The 19,067-nt window shown below is 38.3% G+C and overlaps 1 protein-coding gene across 1 annotated transcript in view; it reads right to left on the reverse strand.

The window, feature by feature from the left end:
* The window catches only part of fam222aa (family with sequence similarity 222 member Aa), an 80,299-nt gene that overhangs the window by 19,208 nt on the left and 42,024 nt on the right, over positions 1-19,067 (reverse strand). Inside the window, exon 2 of the mRNA XM_007233489.4 lies at positions 10,988-11,181. Coding sequence (XP_007233551.3) covers positions 10,988-11,108 — 121 coding nt within the window. The 5' untranslated portion in view covers positions 11,109-11,181. The remainder of the gene's footprint in view (positions 1-10,987; positions 11,182-19,067) is intronic.

Raw genomic sequence — 19,067 nt, forward strand, 5'->3', positions numbered from 1 at the left:
AGGTAAATCCATGATTAAAACCGCACTGCTAAGGAAAACGTACTATTAGAACAGCACTGCTGAGGTAAATCCGTGATTAGAACAGCACTGCTGAGGTAAATCCATGATTAGAATAGAACTGCTGAGGTAAATGTACTATTAGAACAGCACTGCCGAGGTAAATCCATGATTAGAATAGATCTGCTGAGGTAAATTTACTATTAGAACAGCACTGCTGAGGTAAATTTATGATTAGAACAGCACTGCCTAGGTAAATCCATGATTAGAACAGCACTGCTGAGGTAAATTTATGATTAGAACAGCACTGCTAAAGTAAATCCATGATTAGAATAGAACTGCTGAGGTAAAAGTACTATTAGAACAGCACTGCCGAGGTAAATCCATGATTAGAATAGAACTGCTGAGGTAAATGTACTATTAGAACAGCACTGCCTAGGTAAATCCACGATTAAAACAGCACTGCTGACGTAAATCCATGTTTAGAATAGCACTGCTGAGGTAAATATAGCTATTGTTTTGTTGGTTTGTCTGCTGAGATAAATAAAAGTGTTCAGTGTTCAATAAGTGTTTTTAAATGCAGTTCAGTAATTGCTTTTTTGTTTTTTGAAGAAATGAAGAGACATTGAAACTAATGAAAATGGGCAGGCAAATTTTTAATTTAGTTTGGTTTCGGTTTCAACCAAAAATATGAATTTTGTTGCATTAGTAATTACTCTGTTTTTATAGGAAAAGATCAGAAAACAAAGAAACAACAAACAAAGACAAAATAAATGAAACAGCCAAAAAGCTCAATTTGTAACAGAGTGGAACATTTTTCATCTTCCCGATCTCAGAAATATAAACACTGACCTGCTTTCCATCCCTGAGATTACCATCGAGAAACCACACGGTGCGCACACACACACACACACACACACACACAGTGACAGTGCTCATGCTGATGAATGTGGAGGAGAGTGCAGAGATGAGGGAGATTATGAGAACAAACAGAGTCTCAAAGGAACTGATAACACAGTGAGTGTGTGTGTGTGTGTGTGTGTATCCTGCCACGAAGATGCAGAGCTGTGTGTTTTTTATATGGGTCTGCGCTGTCAGGATGAGGCAGCGGTGTGTGTGTGTGTGTGTGTGTGTGTGTGTGTGTGTGTGCGTGTGTGTTCTGTCAGGATGAGACAGTGGTGTGTGAGCAGTGTATGTGTGTATACATACAAGCAATTAGGCTACATGTCTTTTTCTGTGTGTGTGTGTGTGTGTGTGTCTGAGTGTGTGTGTGTGTCCTGTCTGATTGAGGCAGTGGTGTAAAGAAAAGACTATATTATATCAGGGTCAGACTGATGTATCGATATATCAGCTGTCAGATTATCCCATTGACTAATATTAGCAATCTGGGGTTTTATTGATAATATAAAAAATCACTTATAATTATAAAATAAATAACACACTAAAATTAAATGTGTTGCAGAATTATTTATACTGACAAACACAAAGAGGATAAAACCTCTTCTCAAAAGTCTAAACACTTGTTACCCAAAACCCAAAAATCAGTGTCTCAGAAAATAAGAATATTATATAAGACCAATTGGTACTTTTGGTCCTGCTGGAAAATGAAATCCCCACAGATTTTTGGGTTTTCATTGGCTGCAAACCATAATCATCAACAATAAAAGAATTAAACACTTATATTAGATCACTCTGTGTTTAATACATGTATGTATTTACTGAACTAAAATAACTTTTCAATGATATTCTAATGTTTTGAGCTGCAAATCTGCAAATATAATATAGTTTTAACTATTTATAGTAAAATTTACTAAAGATGAGAGAGATTTTCATTATTCCCAACAATTTGTTAGACGAAAATTTAATGATATCATTTATAAATTATTGTTTTAAAGTAGTTTGGTTTTAATAATGATGTATGTAGTTTTTTGGTTGCAGTTCTTTATTCTGCAGGATATATGAGGATAAATTGTGCAGTTTGGGTGTGTTTTGGGTGGATTTATGAATTATGTTCAGTGTTTTAATAGCATTTGTAAGAATCTGTAATCAGTAAGCTGTGATTGGTGGGGATTGGACAGTAAATTAGTAAATTTTTGGTTTGTTCTGTTTGAATTAATGAAACATATTTCTCTCTGTTTAAACAGAAGATCCTATTGATTTCATTCAGATCTGCACTACAAATAATTTCATGGATTCTGATCACAGATACGCGTGTGTATGTGTGTGTGTGTGTGTTTGGGTGTGTGTGTGAGTGAGAGTGTGTATAAGAGACTCATCTTCCAGTGTACTGTCTGTCCTCTGTATATGTTTTGTCTGTAGAGCATGTCCTCTACAGGAGGCGTGTGACTGACAGCAGAGTGTTAAACTCTTTTATACAGCACTCTGAAAGCACAGGGTAGTGTGGAGAGGTGTGTGTGTGTGTGTGTGTGTGCAGAGATATTAGCGTAATGAGAGATGAAGGTATGATGTCACTCTAATCTCAGCCCTAAACTCTGATTAAAGACTGCATTGATGGGCTGTGTGTGTGTGTGTGTGTGTGTATGTGGTAGAACATATAAACCTAAGTTTATATCATATTTTACAGTCTCAGAACATATCTCAGTTTATGTTGAATATATTAAAGTTAGAATCAGCTGCTTTTCACTGTATATATTTCTGTTTGTATTGTTACTGGGGTTGGTGTAGTTTTGGGGGATGACTGTAGTTTAGTGGAAATGTATATATATATATATATATATATATATATATATATATATATATATATATATATATATATATATATATATATATATGTATTGGTGGCCAAATTGGTATATTGTTCAGAATCTGTTGTATCATTGTAAGACTAGGCCTGCAATAAAAGATATAATTTTAATTTAAAAACTATTAAATAACACTGACATAATGATTATAGAACAGCTTAACAGAATAACAAAATACTCTTTTAAAGAGAAGAAATTTGTCATTTATTCATAGTTTAGGAAATGTATACTCTTTTCTTTACCTACTGTAGCCAGTGCATGCTAACATACAAATAAACACAATAGAATAGATATCACCATTCTCAAATATAATTGAGTCTATAATTGAGCCTATGTGAGACTATTGTATGTTTGGAGTCTGTTGTAATATTGGGGGATTATATAAAGCTTCAGTGAAAGTCCTACTAGGAGACTCTTATGCTACGTCACCTTATCTACCGACCAATAAGCATCTTTCACTTGTTTTTAAAATAACCAATGGCAGGATCTATGTACGTCCAGACCCAATTAGACTTTTACTTACTATTGTTTTAATATCTAAATGTTTAATTCTATGAATATTAAAGGGTTTTGTCTTGTTTTCTTAGCTTCTTGTATCATTGTGAGATTTTTGTATGTGTGTGTGTGTGTGTGTGTGTTAGAGTGTATGTGTGTGTGTGTGTACCATCATTGTCTCAGGTTCTTTCTGATATATCTGCGTAGGTCACAGTCAGTGTTCACAGGGCATCACTCATTTCCTCCATCATCCAACCCGTCTCACTCTCTCTCTCTCTCTCTCTCTCTCTCTCTTTCTCTCTCTCTCTCTATAAGTCCTCTATAAGCTCTTGGCACTCTATCCATCCTTCTGCCAAATCCATCCACAGTAACAGCCCATAGCAGCCACCGGCCTGCTGGCTAACGCCCTGGCAACCACCCCGGCAACCTCCCCGGCAACCCGCCCGGCAGCCTGTGCACGTACTGGGCAGCACGTGGGCGGAGTCACGGCCGCCCGCAAAGTTCGGAAATGAGCTTGAGGAGCATTTACTGCGGCCTGCTGGGAGAAGGGGCTATTTAATCAGCCAATCACTGACCCAGAAACTCCAGCAGACCGAAATCTGACTTCTGAGAGAAATCTGACAGTGTAAATAAATATAAACAACTGAGTTTTATAAATAAATGCAAACAAACATAAAAAATACATAAACAAAAAAAGTATTATCACTAGTGCCTAAATACTGTTATAAATTTACTGAAGAATGGAAATTGTAAATTTAAAAATATATTATTGCATTTTTTTTTTTACTAAACATTGTGCACTAGTACCCCATTGGGCAGTGCTACTCCAGAACCACTGCAGTAAGCCTGAAAGCATAAAGGTTCTGGGTTCTAGGTTCTTGTTGGTTCTGTAAATTGCAGAGATCCACTAGTTTCTCACTTTTTAATCTTTAGACAGTCTGAATAAAGATCAAAGGTGTGATAAGTATCTCCATTCATTACTCTGTAATAGAAGTATAAATACTAGAGTTTAAAATACTTCTGAAGAAGTTGAAAAAGTATCAACTCAAGCTTTTTACTCTTTAAGTAAAAGTGTTTAAAAAAAGTACTGGTTTCAAAACTACTTTAAGTATAAAAGTAAAAGTAATGTAAGGAGAAAAAGTAAAGTTATTCAGAACAAAAGCTTAGGCCACGCCCACAGACTCCTTTAGAGTAAAATAAATACTTCAGTAAATTGCAGATAACCTACATTTCTACTTAAGTATAACAACAAAATATTTAAACTTCATTAATTGACATTGCTGAAAATGATCTAAATTGGTTCTGATTGGTTCACACTGAACACTTAACGCTGCCACTCAGTCTGTTTATTTGCCCAATAGTATTTTATTAGCTGCTATACTGACAGCCCACCGTGCTTGGACCCAACGATTACCACCTAAGATATAATTTAAAAACATTCAAGATTTGGATGAAATATTAATGGGAGCTATATAATATGAGGGCCTTTTAAAGGACATTAGATTGGTGTGTGTATAACATAATAATAAGCTTTAAAAAAAGAAAAAAAATAATAAAAATTGGGCATTAGAACCACCACTATCAGTATGCACCACTAATGGAGAGAGAGAGAGAAAGAAAGAGTAAAAGAGTGAGAGAAAGAGAGAGAGAGAGAGATGTATGAGTGTGGACATTAATCAAAATCTATATAGACACAGGGAGAAAGGGGGCGGGAAACAGCTGTCAATCAAGTGCAGGAAAGCAGGACAGTGTGATTGGACGCAGCAGGAAATCACCAGCCGAACAAAATACCACTCAGTTAGAAAGGATGGGTCAAAGCACACACACACACACCCCTGAATCTTTACCTCTAATGCACTCTGTGTGTGTGTGTGTGTGTGTGTGTGTGTGCTGCAGTAATAGAGGCAGTAAGGGGTAAAGGTTGTAATTAGAGCTGACACTTATGACCCTATTTAAATATTTCACTGCTCAGATTCGTGATTAGTTTCAGTTATTAGTGGATGAAGAGACTCACGCAGAATTAATTAGGGATGCGCTGTTATGGGAACTGTGGGCTGATGCTGATGTCTAACATACTTCAAGCACATATCTGCTGATATTGATATTTTAACACTATAAAAATTGGGATTAAATCTATTTGGAAGACCGAAAAAATGCATTATAACATATACAGAGTTGAGAAACTGAAAAACATCAAATATAGGCACAAATATGTAGACAATTTCAGGGGTCCTTTGGTATCTTTGGTATTGTGAGGGCACAAAAAAAACATCTTACACGGCACAAAACTAATTTTCTTATTTAATCATGGGTGTGTTTTGAGCTTGTAATGTGAAATAAACCAATCAGTGTGCCAGTTGTCATTCCCTTTAAGGGGCAGGTGAGCTCTGACTTTGGCATGTTATTATCTTTACAGGCACGTCTCAGCAGAGGATGCTGAGCTGCTGGTTCATGCTGTAAATAAACACCAGCAGATCATTTATTATGAGAATAGCAATGTTATTTTATTCTTTATTATGTTTAATGTTAAGTTAAAAGTCAGGGTTTGTGCACTGCTGCATGTCTGTGTGTTTAATGAACACGGGTGTAGACGAGCGAGCTGGGCACACCTATAAGACTGTTGTCAGGGTTTTAATCAGACAGTGGTGCACCTCTGTTTTCTGTTGCCAAAATAGCAATATGACATATATATATCGTCCAAATACAGCTGCTTTCACAAGATTTTTTTTTCCTACATGGCCAACTGCATCATCAGCGGCATCATCACACCTATCTGTGATTGAAAATGTGTGGGATGCTACTGGACCCTCCGGACCGCTTCAGGAACTGCATAAGATCATTCAAGCTGATTGGGATGATATATCGAAGGTGACCTCTGGACTGGCTGCACTCCAGTGGATGTATTGCTTAAAATATATTCAACGCACTGTAAAGGACGCAGAGAAGTATATGGGCAGTGACTGAGAACTCAACTCCTCTTTACAGCAATGTTCTAACATCTAGTACATCTAGTACAGCAGAAAAGCTGGAGGAACAGGTGCTCACACCTTTCCACACCCAGAGTTTAAGGCTAACGCTAAGCGCTAATCACAGACTCCGTGTGTCCAATCAGAGCAGTGGATGAATCCGCACACAACCTGGGCTCGCTCGGCCATGCCTGATGTCTTCCTCTGCCCTGTACACGCAGCCCCAGCATGTCCCAGCATGCCCCTGGAGGTGATAATCTGCCTGCCCCTAATTGGCCGGTGAGTGATGTCATCGCGCCATATGTGCAGCTGATTGGGCGCCAGAACCTGCTAAGGCTCAGGACACGGAGCGAGATAGCGAGCGAGGTCCAAACACACACTTACAGATTTACACACTTACACACCAGCACAAGGTGCACTAATCCACACACACACACACACACACACACACACACAACCTGACCAGTTACCTTTTAACATTATTAGGGTAGCTAGCTAGACAGAGGATTTTTTTTTATCTTAGTTCTTTATTTCCTTTTTATTTCTTTCCTTTTTATTATTATTACATTTTTCATAGTTTTGAATTATTGCCTTTTAAATTATTATTTTCTTTTATGATTATTACTATTATTTTCTTTTATTATTGCCTTTATTTTTTATATTAGTTTATTTACTTTTTTGTATTTTTAGACCTCAAATAATGCAAAGAAAACAAGTTTATATTCATTAGTTTTAAGAGTTCAGAAATCAATATTTGGTGGAATAACTCTGTTTTTTTAATCACAGTTTTCATGCATCTTGGCATCATGTTCTCCTCCACCAGTCTTACACACTGCTTTTGGATAACTTTATGCTGCTTTACTTCTGGTGTAAAAATTCAAGCAGTTCAGTTTGGTGGTTTGCTGGTTTGTGATCATCCATCTTCCTCTTGATTATATTTCAGAGGTTTTTAATTTGGTAAAATCAAAGAAACATTTTTAAGTGCTCTCTTATTTTTTTCCAGAGCTGTATATAAATAGAGAGAGTGAGTGAGAGAGAGGTATAGTGAAAGAGTGAGAGAAATTGAGGGGTTCTGTCAGTATTGATCAGGAGGGGGTTGGATCAGTAGAGATGGAGGGAGGAAGTGTCGGTACTGCTGCAATCCGGTTCAGACTGGAGAGAGAGAGAGCCAATCGATTCAATTAGCCATGGCAACCAGCCTCTATACCTCTCTTCTACCTCTATCTATCTCTCTCTGTCTCTCTCTGTCTCGTTCAATCATCATCCGTCATGCCTTTCATCCATCAGTCTTAATCCCCCTCCGTCAGTTGATCTGGGCTGAGCTGCTGAGTTCAGGTTCTGACCCGGTTCTCCTCCACCAGCCTCTACAGCTCACTGAGGAACTGAGGAACTGAGGTCAGCCGTCGCTCTGGATCACCAGCATCACGATTTAACAATGTATCTGAAACACTCACCATACAAAGGAGTCTGAACCCAGAACCAATCATCTAACAACACCATCTAACCTCACGCGTGCAACCAAACCCTCACTGCAATGTTCTAATAGCCCTGTCTCTGCTTCGCCTCCTCCGACACATGTGAAGTCAGACTCCAACTCTTTTTAAACTGCTGTTAAAGCAGCATTGCCGAGTAGCATCACAGCGCTAACAAAAGTGCAGCGACTCGGTTCTGATACATCAGCTCACAGACGCAGCCTTGCGCTGATCCACATCACCCTAGGAGTAATGAGGGGAAAGAGCGCCATCTACCGTACCCACCCAGAGAGAGCAAGACCAACTGTGCTCTTTTAGGGGTTTTCGGCAGCTGATGGCAAGCTGCATGAACAGGATTCAAAACGGCGATCTCCTGATCATAGTGGCAGTGTTTTAGAACGCTTTAGGCATCCCCAAAATCTGTTTTCATTTTTGGCAAAATTTGTTGATTTTTTTTCTGTTTGTCCCTTTTTATCTTTTCTTTGTCATGAAAATGAATGAAATGAAACCAAAAAAATGCAAATGGAAACTTTGCATCTATTGAAACTGCTGCATTTCATTTAGCAATTGCAAAAAAAGAAACTAATGAAAGTTAAGTGCACATATTTTATGTCTGATTGCAGCAAATCTCTTTTTCTAACGAATAGAATTTTAGTAATGCTCTTAAATGCTAAAATGTTTCGAGTTCAGAATACTCAGAATACTGTTTAAAGTGAAGCGTTCATTTAGGGCAGGGCCAGATGTGGCCCGCAAGCATGAAACATCTGGCCCATGAGGTTGTTTGGACTGTAATCAACAATAATGAAAAAAAAAAATAATAAAATGCTTCTCTGGGGAGCTTTTGTTTATATCCCTCCCCTGTCTCTCTTTCTGTAGCGCTCGGTGTGATTTTAGTTTCCGCCCGTTCTCGTTTTTCTGCTTGTTCTCGGGCTCCCTATTTCCTTATAAGGGTGTTTTTTCCGTGTCTTAATTCACTAGCCGGTAGTGTATTGAAGCGCCCTGACGACAGCAGTGTGTTTATTTATTTATTTTTTTTATTTCTTCTTGGGTTTACCTGCTTTGAGATCAACTGTTCTGCAATTGGGTTCAACAACCCTCTGGGCTGGAGAGCTACTAGTAACTGTAAGTTGAGTAAGACTAGACCTTATATGAGTTGCCATTTACTCTGAAACGACTCACCTTACACACTAACCTGACTCAGATTAACCCTAAATTGACTCACTATTTGACTCACACTCACCCTACACTAACTTGTGACTTGACTTAACCAACTTGATTTGGATCCACCCTTAATTTAACTTTCTGAACAAAAATTGTTTAATTATAACTTGATTAAACTAAATGAATAAAACCCTTTATTCCCAGTCTTACCTGAGTATAATTGCAGGATTTTTATTTTTATGGTCAGTCATTACTGCAGTGCTCTCCTCTCACAGTGTCTAATTAACTACAGCTTTAAATAAGGAGTGAATTCAGTAACAAGCTTTTGGTTTTCAGTTACAGTCTGCAGTTACTGCATGCAGAGAGATCTGATTTAATTTAGATTCACACCTACAGACTCAGATCTCACCTCAGACTCATGCTAAGTGAGCTGTGAACAGCCCTGGCGGATGCATATATAATATATATAATAAAAACTGAGCTCTAATAGAAGCTGCAGACGCTGAGGGCTGAAGAAACTGTAGGTTAGCATTTAGCTGTGATCTGTTAGCCTTGCTGTTTGTCCTGAGGCTAGTCAGCTCTTACACAAAAACTGTAGAGAGAGACAGGCGTACTGTAGATAGAGTAGGCCGGCTATAATGTATGTGTGTGTGTGTGTGTGTGTGTGTGTACTGAACATGTTTACTGAACTTTAGGGTCATGGGTGGGACAAAACCTTGAGCACACTCGGTCCTCTCCCCACCAGGAGTTCACAAGGACACACAAACAACCCCCAACAACTCCCCCCAAACAGCACTGCAGGACAAGGCCACACACTTTCACAACACTTTCACAACACATCTGATAGTACAACACAGTATTCTAAAATATATAATATAATATAATATAATATAATATAATATAATATAATATAATATAATATAATATAATATAATATAACATAATATAATATAATATGAACAGGGATGGAGTAGGGCTTGGGGATTTATCAAATTAATTTAATTAATCAAGTTACTGTTTTAATGCAATTTTCATAGTGGAACAATTTACATTGTACATCTTTACATTTAGAAGCTGCAGAGTGAAACCAAGAACAGAGACTTGTACTTTAATTTGCTTCCATCAGAAACGTGTAAAGAACTATTTTATATTGTAGAGATTTTTTAAATATTTTGATAAACATCAGACCAGATAACCAACAAGGGCAAAATTATGTTGATTAAACATTTTGAATATTCATTTTGAGTCTGATAAACATGGTGGAGGTAGTTTCGCACACTTTGGAAAACTTAGTAGCGTCTGCCACTGACTGATATCTATTTCAGAGTGTATTACAAGAATAGACAAATTTATTTATAGACATCCACTGTAAGCACAACAGTCTTATACAGTTTTACTGTAGCCTTTTTTATCCATAATAATAGTGGAATTATATTGTATTGACTGAAATTAGGAAATATGTACTAATTAATTTTTTGTCCATATTGTCCCAATTTAAAATGTATGGCAAATTGTATATACACACAGACACATATATATATATATATATATATATATATATATATATATATATATATATATATATATATATATATATAAATAATTCAGTTTTTCATTATTTAAAAAAAAAAGGCAGCCAAAACTATGAAGAACAACATATGAAATTAAGTGTTAAACAAACCAGAATACGTTTTTGATATTTTACATTTTACTCTTGTTTTATCTTATCTTAGATTTTCTCAGTCAGCTTTATGAGTCACCTGGAATTCAGGCTTTCAGTTAACAGCTGTGCTGAACTCATCAAGAGTTAATTACTTGAATTTCTTGTCTCTTAATAAAGTGTTTGAGAGCATCAGTTAAAGTAAAGTAGTGAAGAGGTAGAGTTACAGGTATACAGTGAAAGTATCCTCGATTGTTATGATGGGGAAACTGGCACTCATCAGGACCGTCCCAGGAAAGAAAGAGCAAGAGTTCCTCTGTTGTACAGGATAAGTTAATAAGAGTTACCAGAAACTCAGAAACTGCAAGTTAACAGCTCCTCAGATAAGAGTATTTTTAATTTTCTACATGATTCATTATGTGTTTCTTCATAGTCTGATAGATCTCTTCTTGTGGTTCTGGGTTCAGTACTTACATTTGCGTGAGCTGTGCTGGGGCGGGTCCAGGCTCTTGGTGCTGCAGGGCTGGAGCGTGTGCTGGGTCCGGGTCAGGCCGTGCTGGGCCGGGTTCTGTCTCCGCTGCAGGCAGGCCAGCATCTCTGCACACACTCTCGAGCTCCTCTCGCACACACACCAGCGATTCTACAGCCGCCGAGCTGCCCAGGCCGACCTGAGAGAACCAGGAGAGAGAGAACCGTGAGAAACAGAACCAAACACAGAACCTAGAGACGAATTAAACTGTTCTCAGAGCTTCCAGCAGGGTGGCGACAGACAGCACGCTCCGTCACACAGTGGGGGTGCTGAGGTGTGTGTGTGTGTGTGTGTATAAAAGTGTGTGTGTGTGTGTATACAGTGTATGTGTAGAGGCGGCTCTAATCAATCTCTCCGCAGGTCATACATCTCTCCTGCACTCCTCCTTTATCTCTCGTTTTCTCTCCATCCACCCATCCATCATCTCCTTCACTTTTTTTCATCCCTTGTTCTCATACTCTTCTTCTTTCTATCTCTCTACCTTTCTCATCTTTCTCTCTCTAGAGCAAAGAAGAACAGCAGTAACCTGCAGCAAGATCAGTCAGAAACACAGTTAGTTTAATCAGATGGCTAAGCTAAAAAAAAAAGCTAAGCTAGCTAATGAGAAATGTTTCAGCTGCCGGAGCCCCGAGAGAGCACAGTTGACCTTGCTCTCTCTGGGTGGGTACAGTAGATGGCTCTCTTTCCCCTAGGGTGATGTGGATCAGCACAAGGCTGCATCTGTGAGCTGATGTATCAGAACCGAGTCGGTGCTGCGCTTTCCTCCAAGCGTTAGCGCTGCACTGTGATGCTACTCGGAAATGCTGCATCAGCAGCAGTTCAAAAAGAGGCGGAGTCTGACTTCACATGTATCGAAGGAGGCGTGTGCTGGTCTTCACCCTCCTGGTGTTGGGGCATCACTAGTGATAGGAGGAGTTCTAATGAGTGGGCTGTGTAAATTGGAGGGAAAATGAAAAAAAAAAATAGAATTATTATTATTATTATAAAAAAAACTCTTATAATGGGACTTTAAAACAACTGCTCCAAGACCTGCACAGGACCGTTTCCATTTGTGGTACAAAAAATAAATCTGACCCGACTATCAAATATACTCCACATGTTTGAGCTAAACGGCTATTCAGGTGCAGTTTAACCTGATTCATTACCCAGATAAGAACTATTACAGCTATTAACTAATGCTAATCTCTGCTGCTGCTCCATGCTACACTGTGATGTTCCAGAACAGAACCCTCTTCCTGTATTTACTTTCTTGCTTCAGTCGGATATTTGGCAATTATCTTATTTGCTAATTATCTGACGTTTCCTCACAACTGAGGATCTTCTGCTGCTTCACTGCCACTTCTGATTCGATCACTCATTGATTATGATTGAAGCGTCCCGCCCTCAGCTCCGCCTTCATTTTGAGCAGTAATTCTTCACAACCTGGAGGACAGCAAACACTCTCTCTCTCTCTCTCTTACACACACACACACACTCTCTCTCACACACACACTCTCTCGTTCTCTCTAACACACACACACACACATACTCTCTCTCTCTGTTTTTCTGTATCGATCGCCCGCCCCCTCTGCTCTGATCTGTCGGAGAGAGTGGAAGGAGCTTAATTCACCCACCGGAGAACCTGAGTGGATCTGACAGAGTGTGTGTGTGTGTGTGTGTTCTGAGGGGGTGGTCAGGGTTTTTTGAGATGCAGGAGATCAGATATTAGCAATAGATTACCATATATTTATAGTGGCAGTAAGAGAAAGAGAGAGAGGGAAAAAAGAGCTGTAAATATATATATATATATATATATATATATATATATATATATATATAGAGAGAGAGAGAGAGAGAGAGAGAGAGAAAGAGAGAGTAAGTGGGGTTAAACATATAGAAGGAAAGATTGAAAGAAGAGGGAGAGAAAAAAAAGAAAGAAAGAGAGGGATAGAAAGGGAAGGAGACAGTGTTTCCTCTAAGGTTGGTCCATGCTTTTCGTATTGCAGTGCTCATTCAGTGCAGGTAGTGAGGGAGAGAGCTGTCCGGGAGCCAGTAAACGGCAGGTTTAAGTTCATTTTTACATTTTACTTTCATAAATGAAATTAAAAACTGTGTTCAGCATCACTTCTCACACTCTGTACGAGTTTAGTCGTTTCCTAACTCCTTACTAAGTGGCCTTTTTTCAGTGGAAAGATACAGTGAGTTGTACAGGGCTAGTATAGTAACGCTAGCTGAGCTAATTTAGCCTTAGCATCAAGTTTACTCCTAATTAATCTACTGTATATCCATATGATTTTAATTCAGTTAGTTGATGATGTAAAAATGCTGTTTCTACCTTCAGTTTCCTTATCTATTTCAAATTAAAAGTCCTATTATGAGTTTTATAATTGCGCTTTGTAATGACACAAAAATACGGACAGAGACAGGGACACAAAAGAAAGCGAAATATAAAAAGAAAAAAGGAGCGAAAAGGAAAATTAGGATGAGAAAAATATAGAAAAGAAGAAAAAAAAGAGAGAGGTAGAGAGAGGGTGTATTAATAGTGAGTAAATAGGAAATTGAAATTGATTTTGTAATTGAAATAAAAAAAAGATTACACATCTCTCCATTTGTGTGTGTGTGTAAGTTTGTGTGTGTGTGTGAGAGATGAGTCTCAGTGGAATATCCCAAAATTTCCCCATTTTTACTGTCCCTCCAAGAAAAGACCTTCATCAGTATCCATTATAGCACACACACACACACACAGAGGAAACAAAGTTGCTGTAAATTGACTGTCCTTGTAGTAACAGAGAGAAATGACTGAGCTGCAGTGAAGCTCTGTTTGTCCTCAGTACTGCTCTTCTACATTAGAGTCTACAGGGCTGTCCCGATTTATCGATTAATCATCAATTAATAATCGATTAATAAACATATTAGGAGTGATGAAGGGAAAGAGTGCCATCTACAGTACCCACCCAGAGAGAGAGCAAGGCCAACTGTGCTCTCTCAGGGCTCCAGCAGCTGATGGCAAGCTGCATGACCGGGATTTGAAGCAGTGATTTCCAGATCATGGCAAAAATGCTTCCTTTTTGGTGATTATTATTTTGGGGAAGGTAAAAGACTCCACAATGCCAGGCCTTTATATAAAATACACATTGATTAATCAATTAATCATTTAAATAATTAATAGTTTGTTTGATCACTGCTGTAATCGATGATGACAGCTCTGAATGTATGCAGATCAGTATTTCTCTCTGAATGTGTTGCGCTAATGAATTAGCAGGTGGGCTATTTGCTATAGGTCATGCCTGACTGCTGCTGCTGCTGCTGTGTGTGTGTGTGTGTGTGTGTGTGTGTGTGTGTGTGTGTGTGTGTGTGTGTGTGTGTTTTGGGGGGTTGACATTGTCTCCAGGACCTGAAGGAGACACAGTTAACTCCTAATTACTGTAATAGATGTGCTGTTGGGCCTCTTCAAATCTCCATCCGTTACACTGAGTAATGACCTCACTCACTGAAAACACACACACACACACACACACACAATCCTCATAACTTTAGTGTGAGTGGGCGGGGCTAAATGCTGTAAGCTTGATAAGTGAATATATACGCTATATATCCAAATGTTTGTGGACACCCCTTCCAATAAATGCTACATTTAACTACGTTAAGCTCCACCCCTTGCTAACAAAGATGTGAAAATGCACACACACACACACACAGCTTGTCTAGACCCTGTAGATTTAAGAAGTGCTGCTAATAAGAATAGATTAGGACTTGTGAAATGTGTGCACCAGGGGTGACATAAGGTTACCCAAAAGCAGTGTGCAAGACTGGTGGAGAGAAAACCAGAGTTATTCCACCAAATATAGATTTTCTGCAAATAAATGCTATAAATGACCATTTTTTTATTTTTAATATGGAAGAAATGTTGTCAGTAGTTTATAGAATAAAAACACAATGTTCACTTTACTTAAATATATTACTCTAAATAGTAAAATAAGAGAAACTGATTATTTTAAAGCGGTCTCTCGTTTTTTCCCGGAGCCGTATGTATGTATATATACACACACAGTAATCTCACTGCTATGTTTCTCTGTAAACCTTTTTACAGTCTTGTTCTCCTCTGTGTGTTTCCTCTGAGCTGTTAGAAGGGTTTTCTGGGAAATGCAGTTTCTGGGAAGCTGATTGATTTTTCTCAGGTCTGAGGCCGCTGTGTTATCCCACTATAACTCTCTATAAACCCACAGCCCAGCCACAGTGATAGATAAAACCATGTCAAGTGATATTAATATATTAATAACGATCTGTGTGTTCAAGATTGGAGATGATATAAATGATATTTGGCAGATATAATCATTTATAATCTTCCTCTGCTCGATATGTCATCTTCTGTATGAAGCATCACAATCAGGAAGAAAATAAATACGAAAAATGTTAAACAAACATGAATATATGTTATACTTTAGACTTTTCAAAGTAGCACATCTTGCTTTATCTCTGCTGGATTTTCTTAGTCAGCTCTATAAAGGGTAGAGTCACCTGGAATTCAGGCTTTCAGTTAACAGCTGTGCTGAACTCATCAATAGTTAATTACTTGAATTTCTTGTCTCTTAAAGTAAAGTAGTGAAGAGGTAGAGTTACAGGTATACAGTGAATAGTGAATATTTGAGTAATGTTCTAATCCAGATTATGAGAAGCAAGAAATACTCAACTAAATAAAGAAATAAATACTTTAAGAGGAAATGAAGGTCAGTCAACATGAAAAGAAGAATTTCAAGAACTCTGAAAGTATCCTCAAGTGCAGACACTGTAAAAAAGACCATCAAAAACATAATGATGGTGGAACTGGCACTCATCAGGACCACCACAGGAAAGAATAAGCAAGAGAGAGAGAGTTCCCTCTGTTGCACAGGATAATTTCACCAGAGATACCAGCTTGTGTGTGTGTGTGTGTGTGAGCGAGTATGTGTGTGAATGGGAGTGTGTGTGTGTGTGTGTGAGTGCTCTCAAAAGGCCAGTGTGTGTTATCTTTTAATAAGCCCAAACAAGTTAATCCAGTCGACACACCCTCACTCTCCTCTTCATCTTTAACAAGCACCAGCGTCCGCTCCTAATCCACACACACACACACACACACACGTGCACACACACACACTCGTAATCCTCACACACACTTCTGGTCTGAAAGGGACAAATGAAAAAGCTCATTAGGGGAGAGCGAGAGACCCCCTTTCAAACCAACCAACACAAACACACACACTCTCTCACATACACAGTGCACAAGGAAGGGCAATAAAAAAGAACCCTTGTTACTCAAATGAGGGATTTATTTCACACACACACACACACACGCTAACAGAGATAAACATGAATACACAAAACACACACACACACACACACAGAAAGACAATGGCAGCCACAAATTACACACAAACAAGACACACAGTATAAATCTAACCATTGTTAATGAGGCAACACACACACACACACACACACAGAGTATAATACAACCCAGAAGAAAAGGAACACAGCCAGAGCAGCAGGACCACAAAACAATACCACACACACACACACACACACACACACTCTAATAAACAGAGCCCAGTGTTTACAGTGTGTATTTATAGCTGTACTGTATAAACAGTGTTATTATGTATATTCAGTATTATTCAGTATTCCGCCTCAGTGCACGGCCGGGTCACTCGGCGGTCACTCAGCGGTCAGCACTTGGACATCACAGAGCAGATGGACGTGGTCTGAGCGCATCAGCATATGCTGATATATTTACAGAGTTTTATATAAGCTGTCGTACAGTAATGATACAGAGGACACAGATATAACAGTACTACATATGTGTGTTTCAGTTAGTAGTGTGTATTTATGTTGTATTTACTTAAATTATTTGTTGCCTTAATATTTAAAGACAGATTTGTAAAAAAAAAATATGAAATATATTTCATAAAACAGATTTGTTCCAAATAAAAATATTTATGTCATTTAGAGCTTTTATTTGCAGAAAATGAGAAATGGCTGAGATAACAAAAAAGATGCAGAGCTTTCAGACCTCAAATAATGCAAAGAAAACAAGTTCATATTCAAAAAGTTTTAAGAGTTCAGAAATCAATATTTGGTGGAATAACCCTGGTTTTAATCACAGTTTTTTAATTTCATGCATTTTGGCATCATGTTCTCCTCCACCAGTCTTACACACTGCTTTTGGATAACTTTATGCTGCTTTACTCCTGGAGTTTTTAAACACTGTGTTTAATCATCCCTCACTGTCCTCCACTCTATTACACACTCCTACCTACAGCTGAAACAACTTGTAGATAAAGTAGGTGTTTAAAAACTCCAGCAGCACTGCTGTATCTGATCCAGGTCAACTTCTAAGCATTAAAACCCTTAGTAGCAGCTGCCTGATGTTCCTGAAAGCTTGAAATCAGACTAAATAGCTATCTTTATGTTTACACCTTAAACCCGGGATTAGTGTCTGACTCCACTTTCACACCCCTGCAGACAGAGGCTCAACATCTGACAGCAGAGATGAAGCACAGCGCTCACTGCTGAAGATCCAGAGAACAGCAGAACAGCAGCTGATAAAAGAGAGGATAAGAGGATAAAGAACAGCAGCTGATACACACACACACACACACACTCCGCACCCCGTCTAACATCCTTTAAAAACTCACAGCAACAGCGCTTAGCCTTGTCTAACAGGGTCACGCGTTTTCAAATTCATCACACGCTACACACACTCCCTTCATACACACACACACACTTCGCCACAATACAACAATACAACAATACAACAAAGCTCTATTCCTCACACACACACAAACACACACACGCACACTCATCCCGCCCATTCATGCTCGGGTTTGAATATTCAAACACTCTGCTTTCTCTCTCTCTGAGCTCTTTGTCCTGCATCTGCTGCGCCTCTTTATCACAGTGTGAAGCTGCACACAGAATAAAGTTACAGTCAGGTAAACACTCGTTCATTCACACACTGCTGCTCAACAACTAACGTCTAACATAGGGAGGTATATAATATTATAATGAGTATAGTGTAGTATAGTGAGCATAGGGCAGTATAATAAGTATAGCTTAGTTTAGGGAGTATATTGAGTATAGGGTAAAATACAGCAGTGTGAGTATAAGGTAGTATGGTAAGTGCAGAGTAGTATAATGTAGTATAGGGAGCATAGGGCTGTATAGTAAGTATAGTGTAGTATGGTATGTAAATAATAGTATAGAGAATACAGGGTAGTATAGGGTGTATAGAGTAGTACATGGTAGTATAGGGTAGTATAGGGCTGTATAGTAGGAATAGGATAGTATTGGGCTGTACAGTGGGTATAGGGTAGTATAGCAGATACAGGGTAGTATAGGGCTGTATAGAGAAGTATATTGTAGTATAGGGCTGTATAGAGAAGTATATTGTAGTATAGGGCTGTATAGAGAAGTATATTGTAGTATAGGGCTGTATAGAGAAGTATATTGTAGTATAGGGTAGTATATAGTAGAGTATATTGTAGTATAGGGAGTATATGGTAGTATAGGAAGTATAGGGCTGTACAGAGAAGTATATTGTAGTATAGGGTAGTATAGAGAAGTATATTGTAGTATAGGGCTGTATAGAGAAGTATATTGTAGTATAGGGCTGTATAGAGAAGTATATTGTAGTATAGGGTAGTATAGAGTAGTATATTGTAGTATAGGGAGTATATGGTAGTATAGGAAGTATAGGGCTGTACAGAGAAGTATATTGTAGTATAGGGTAGTATAGGGCTGTATAATAGGAATAGGATAGTATAGGGCTGTACAGTGGGTATAGGGTGGTATAGCAGATACAGGGTAGTACAGGGCTGTATAGAGAAGTATATTGTAGTATATGGTAGTATAGAGTAGTATAGGGCTGTACATTGGGTATAGGGTAGTATATAACTGTATAGTAAATATAGATTAGTGTAGAGTGTATAGGGTAGTATATGACTGTATAGTAAATATAGATTAGTGTAGAGTGTAATAGTAAATATAGATTAGTGTAGAGTGTATAGGGTAGTA

This window comes from Astyanax mexicanus, chromosome 22 (assembly GCF_023375975.1).
Source record: "Astyanax mexicanus isolate ESR-SI-001 chromosome 22, AstMex3_surface, whole genome shotgun sequence".
In the NCBI taxonomy this organism is placed as follows: Eukaryota; Metazoa; Chordata; class Actinopteri; order Characiformes; family Acestrorhamphidae; genus Astyanax; species Astyanax mexicanus.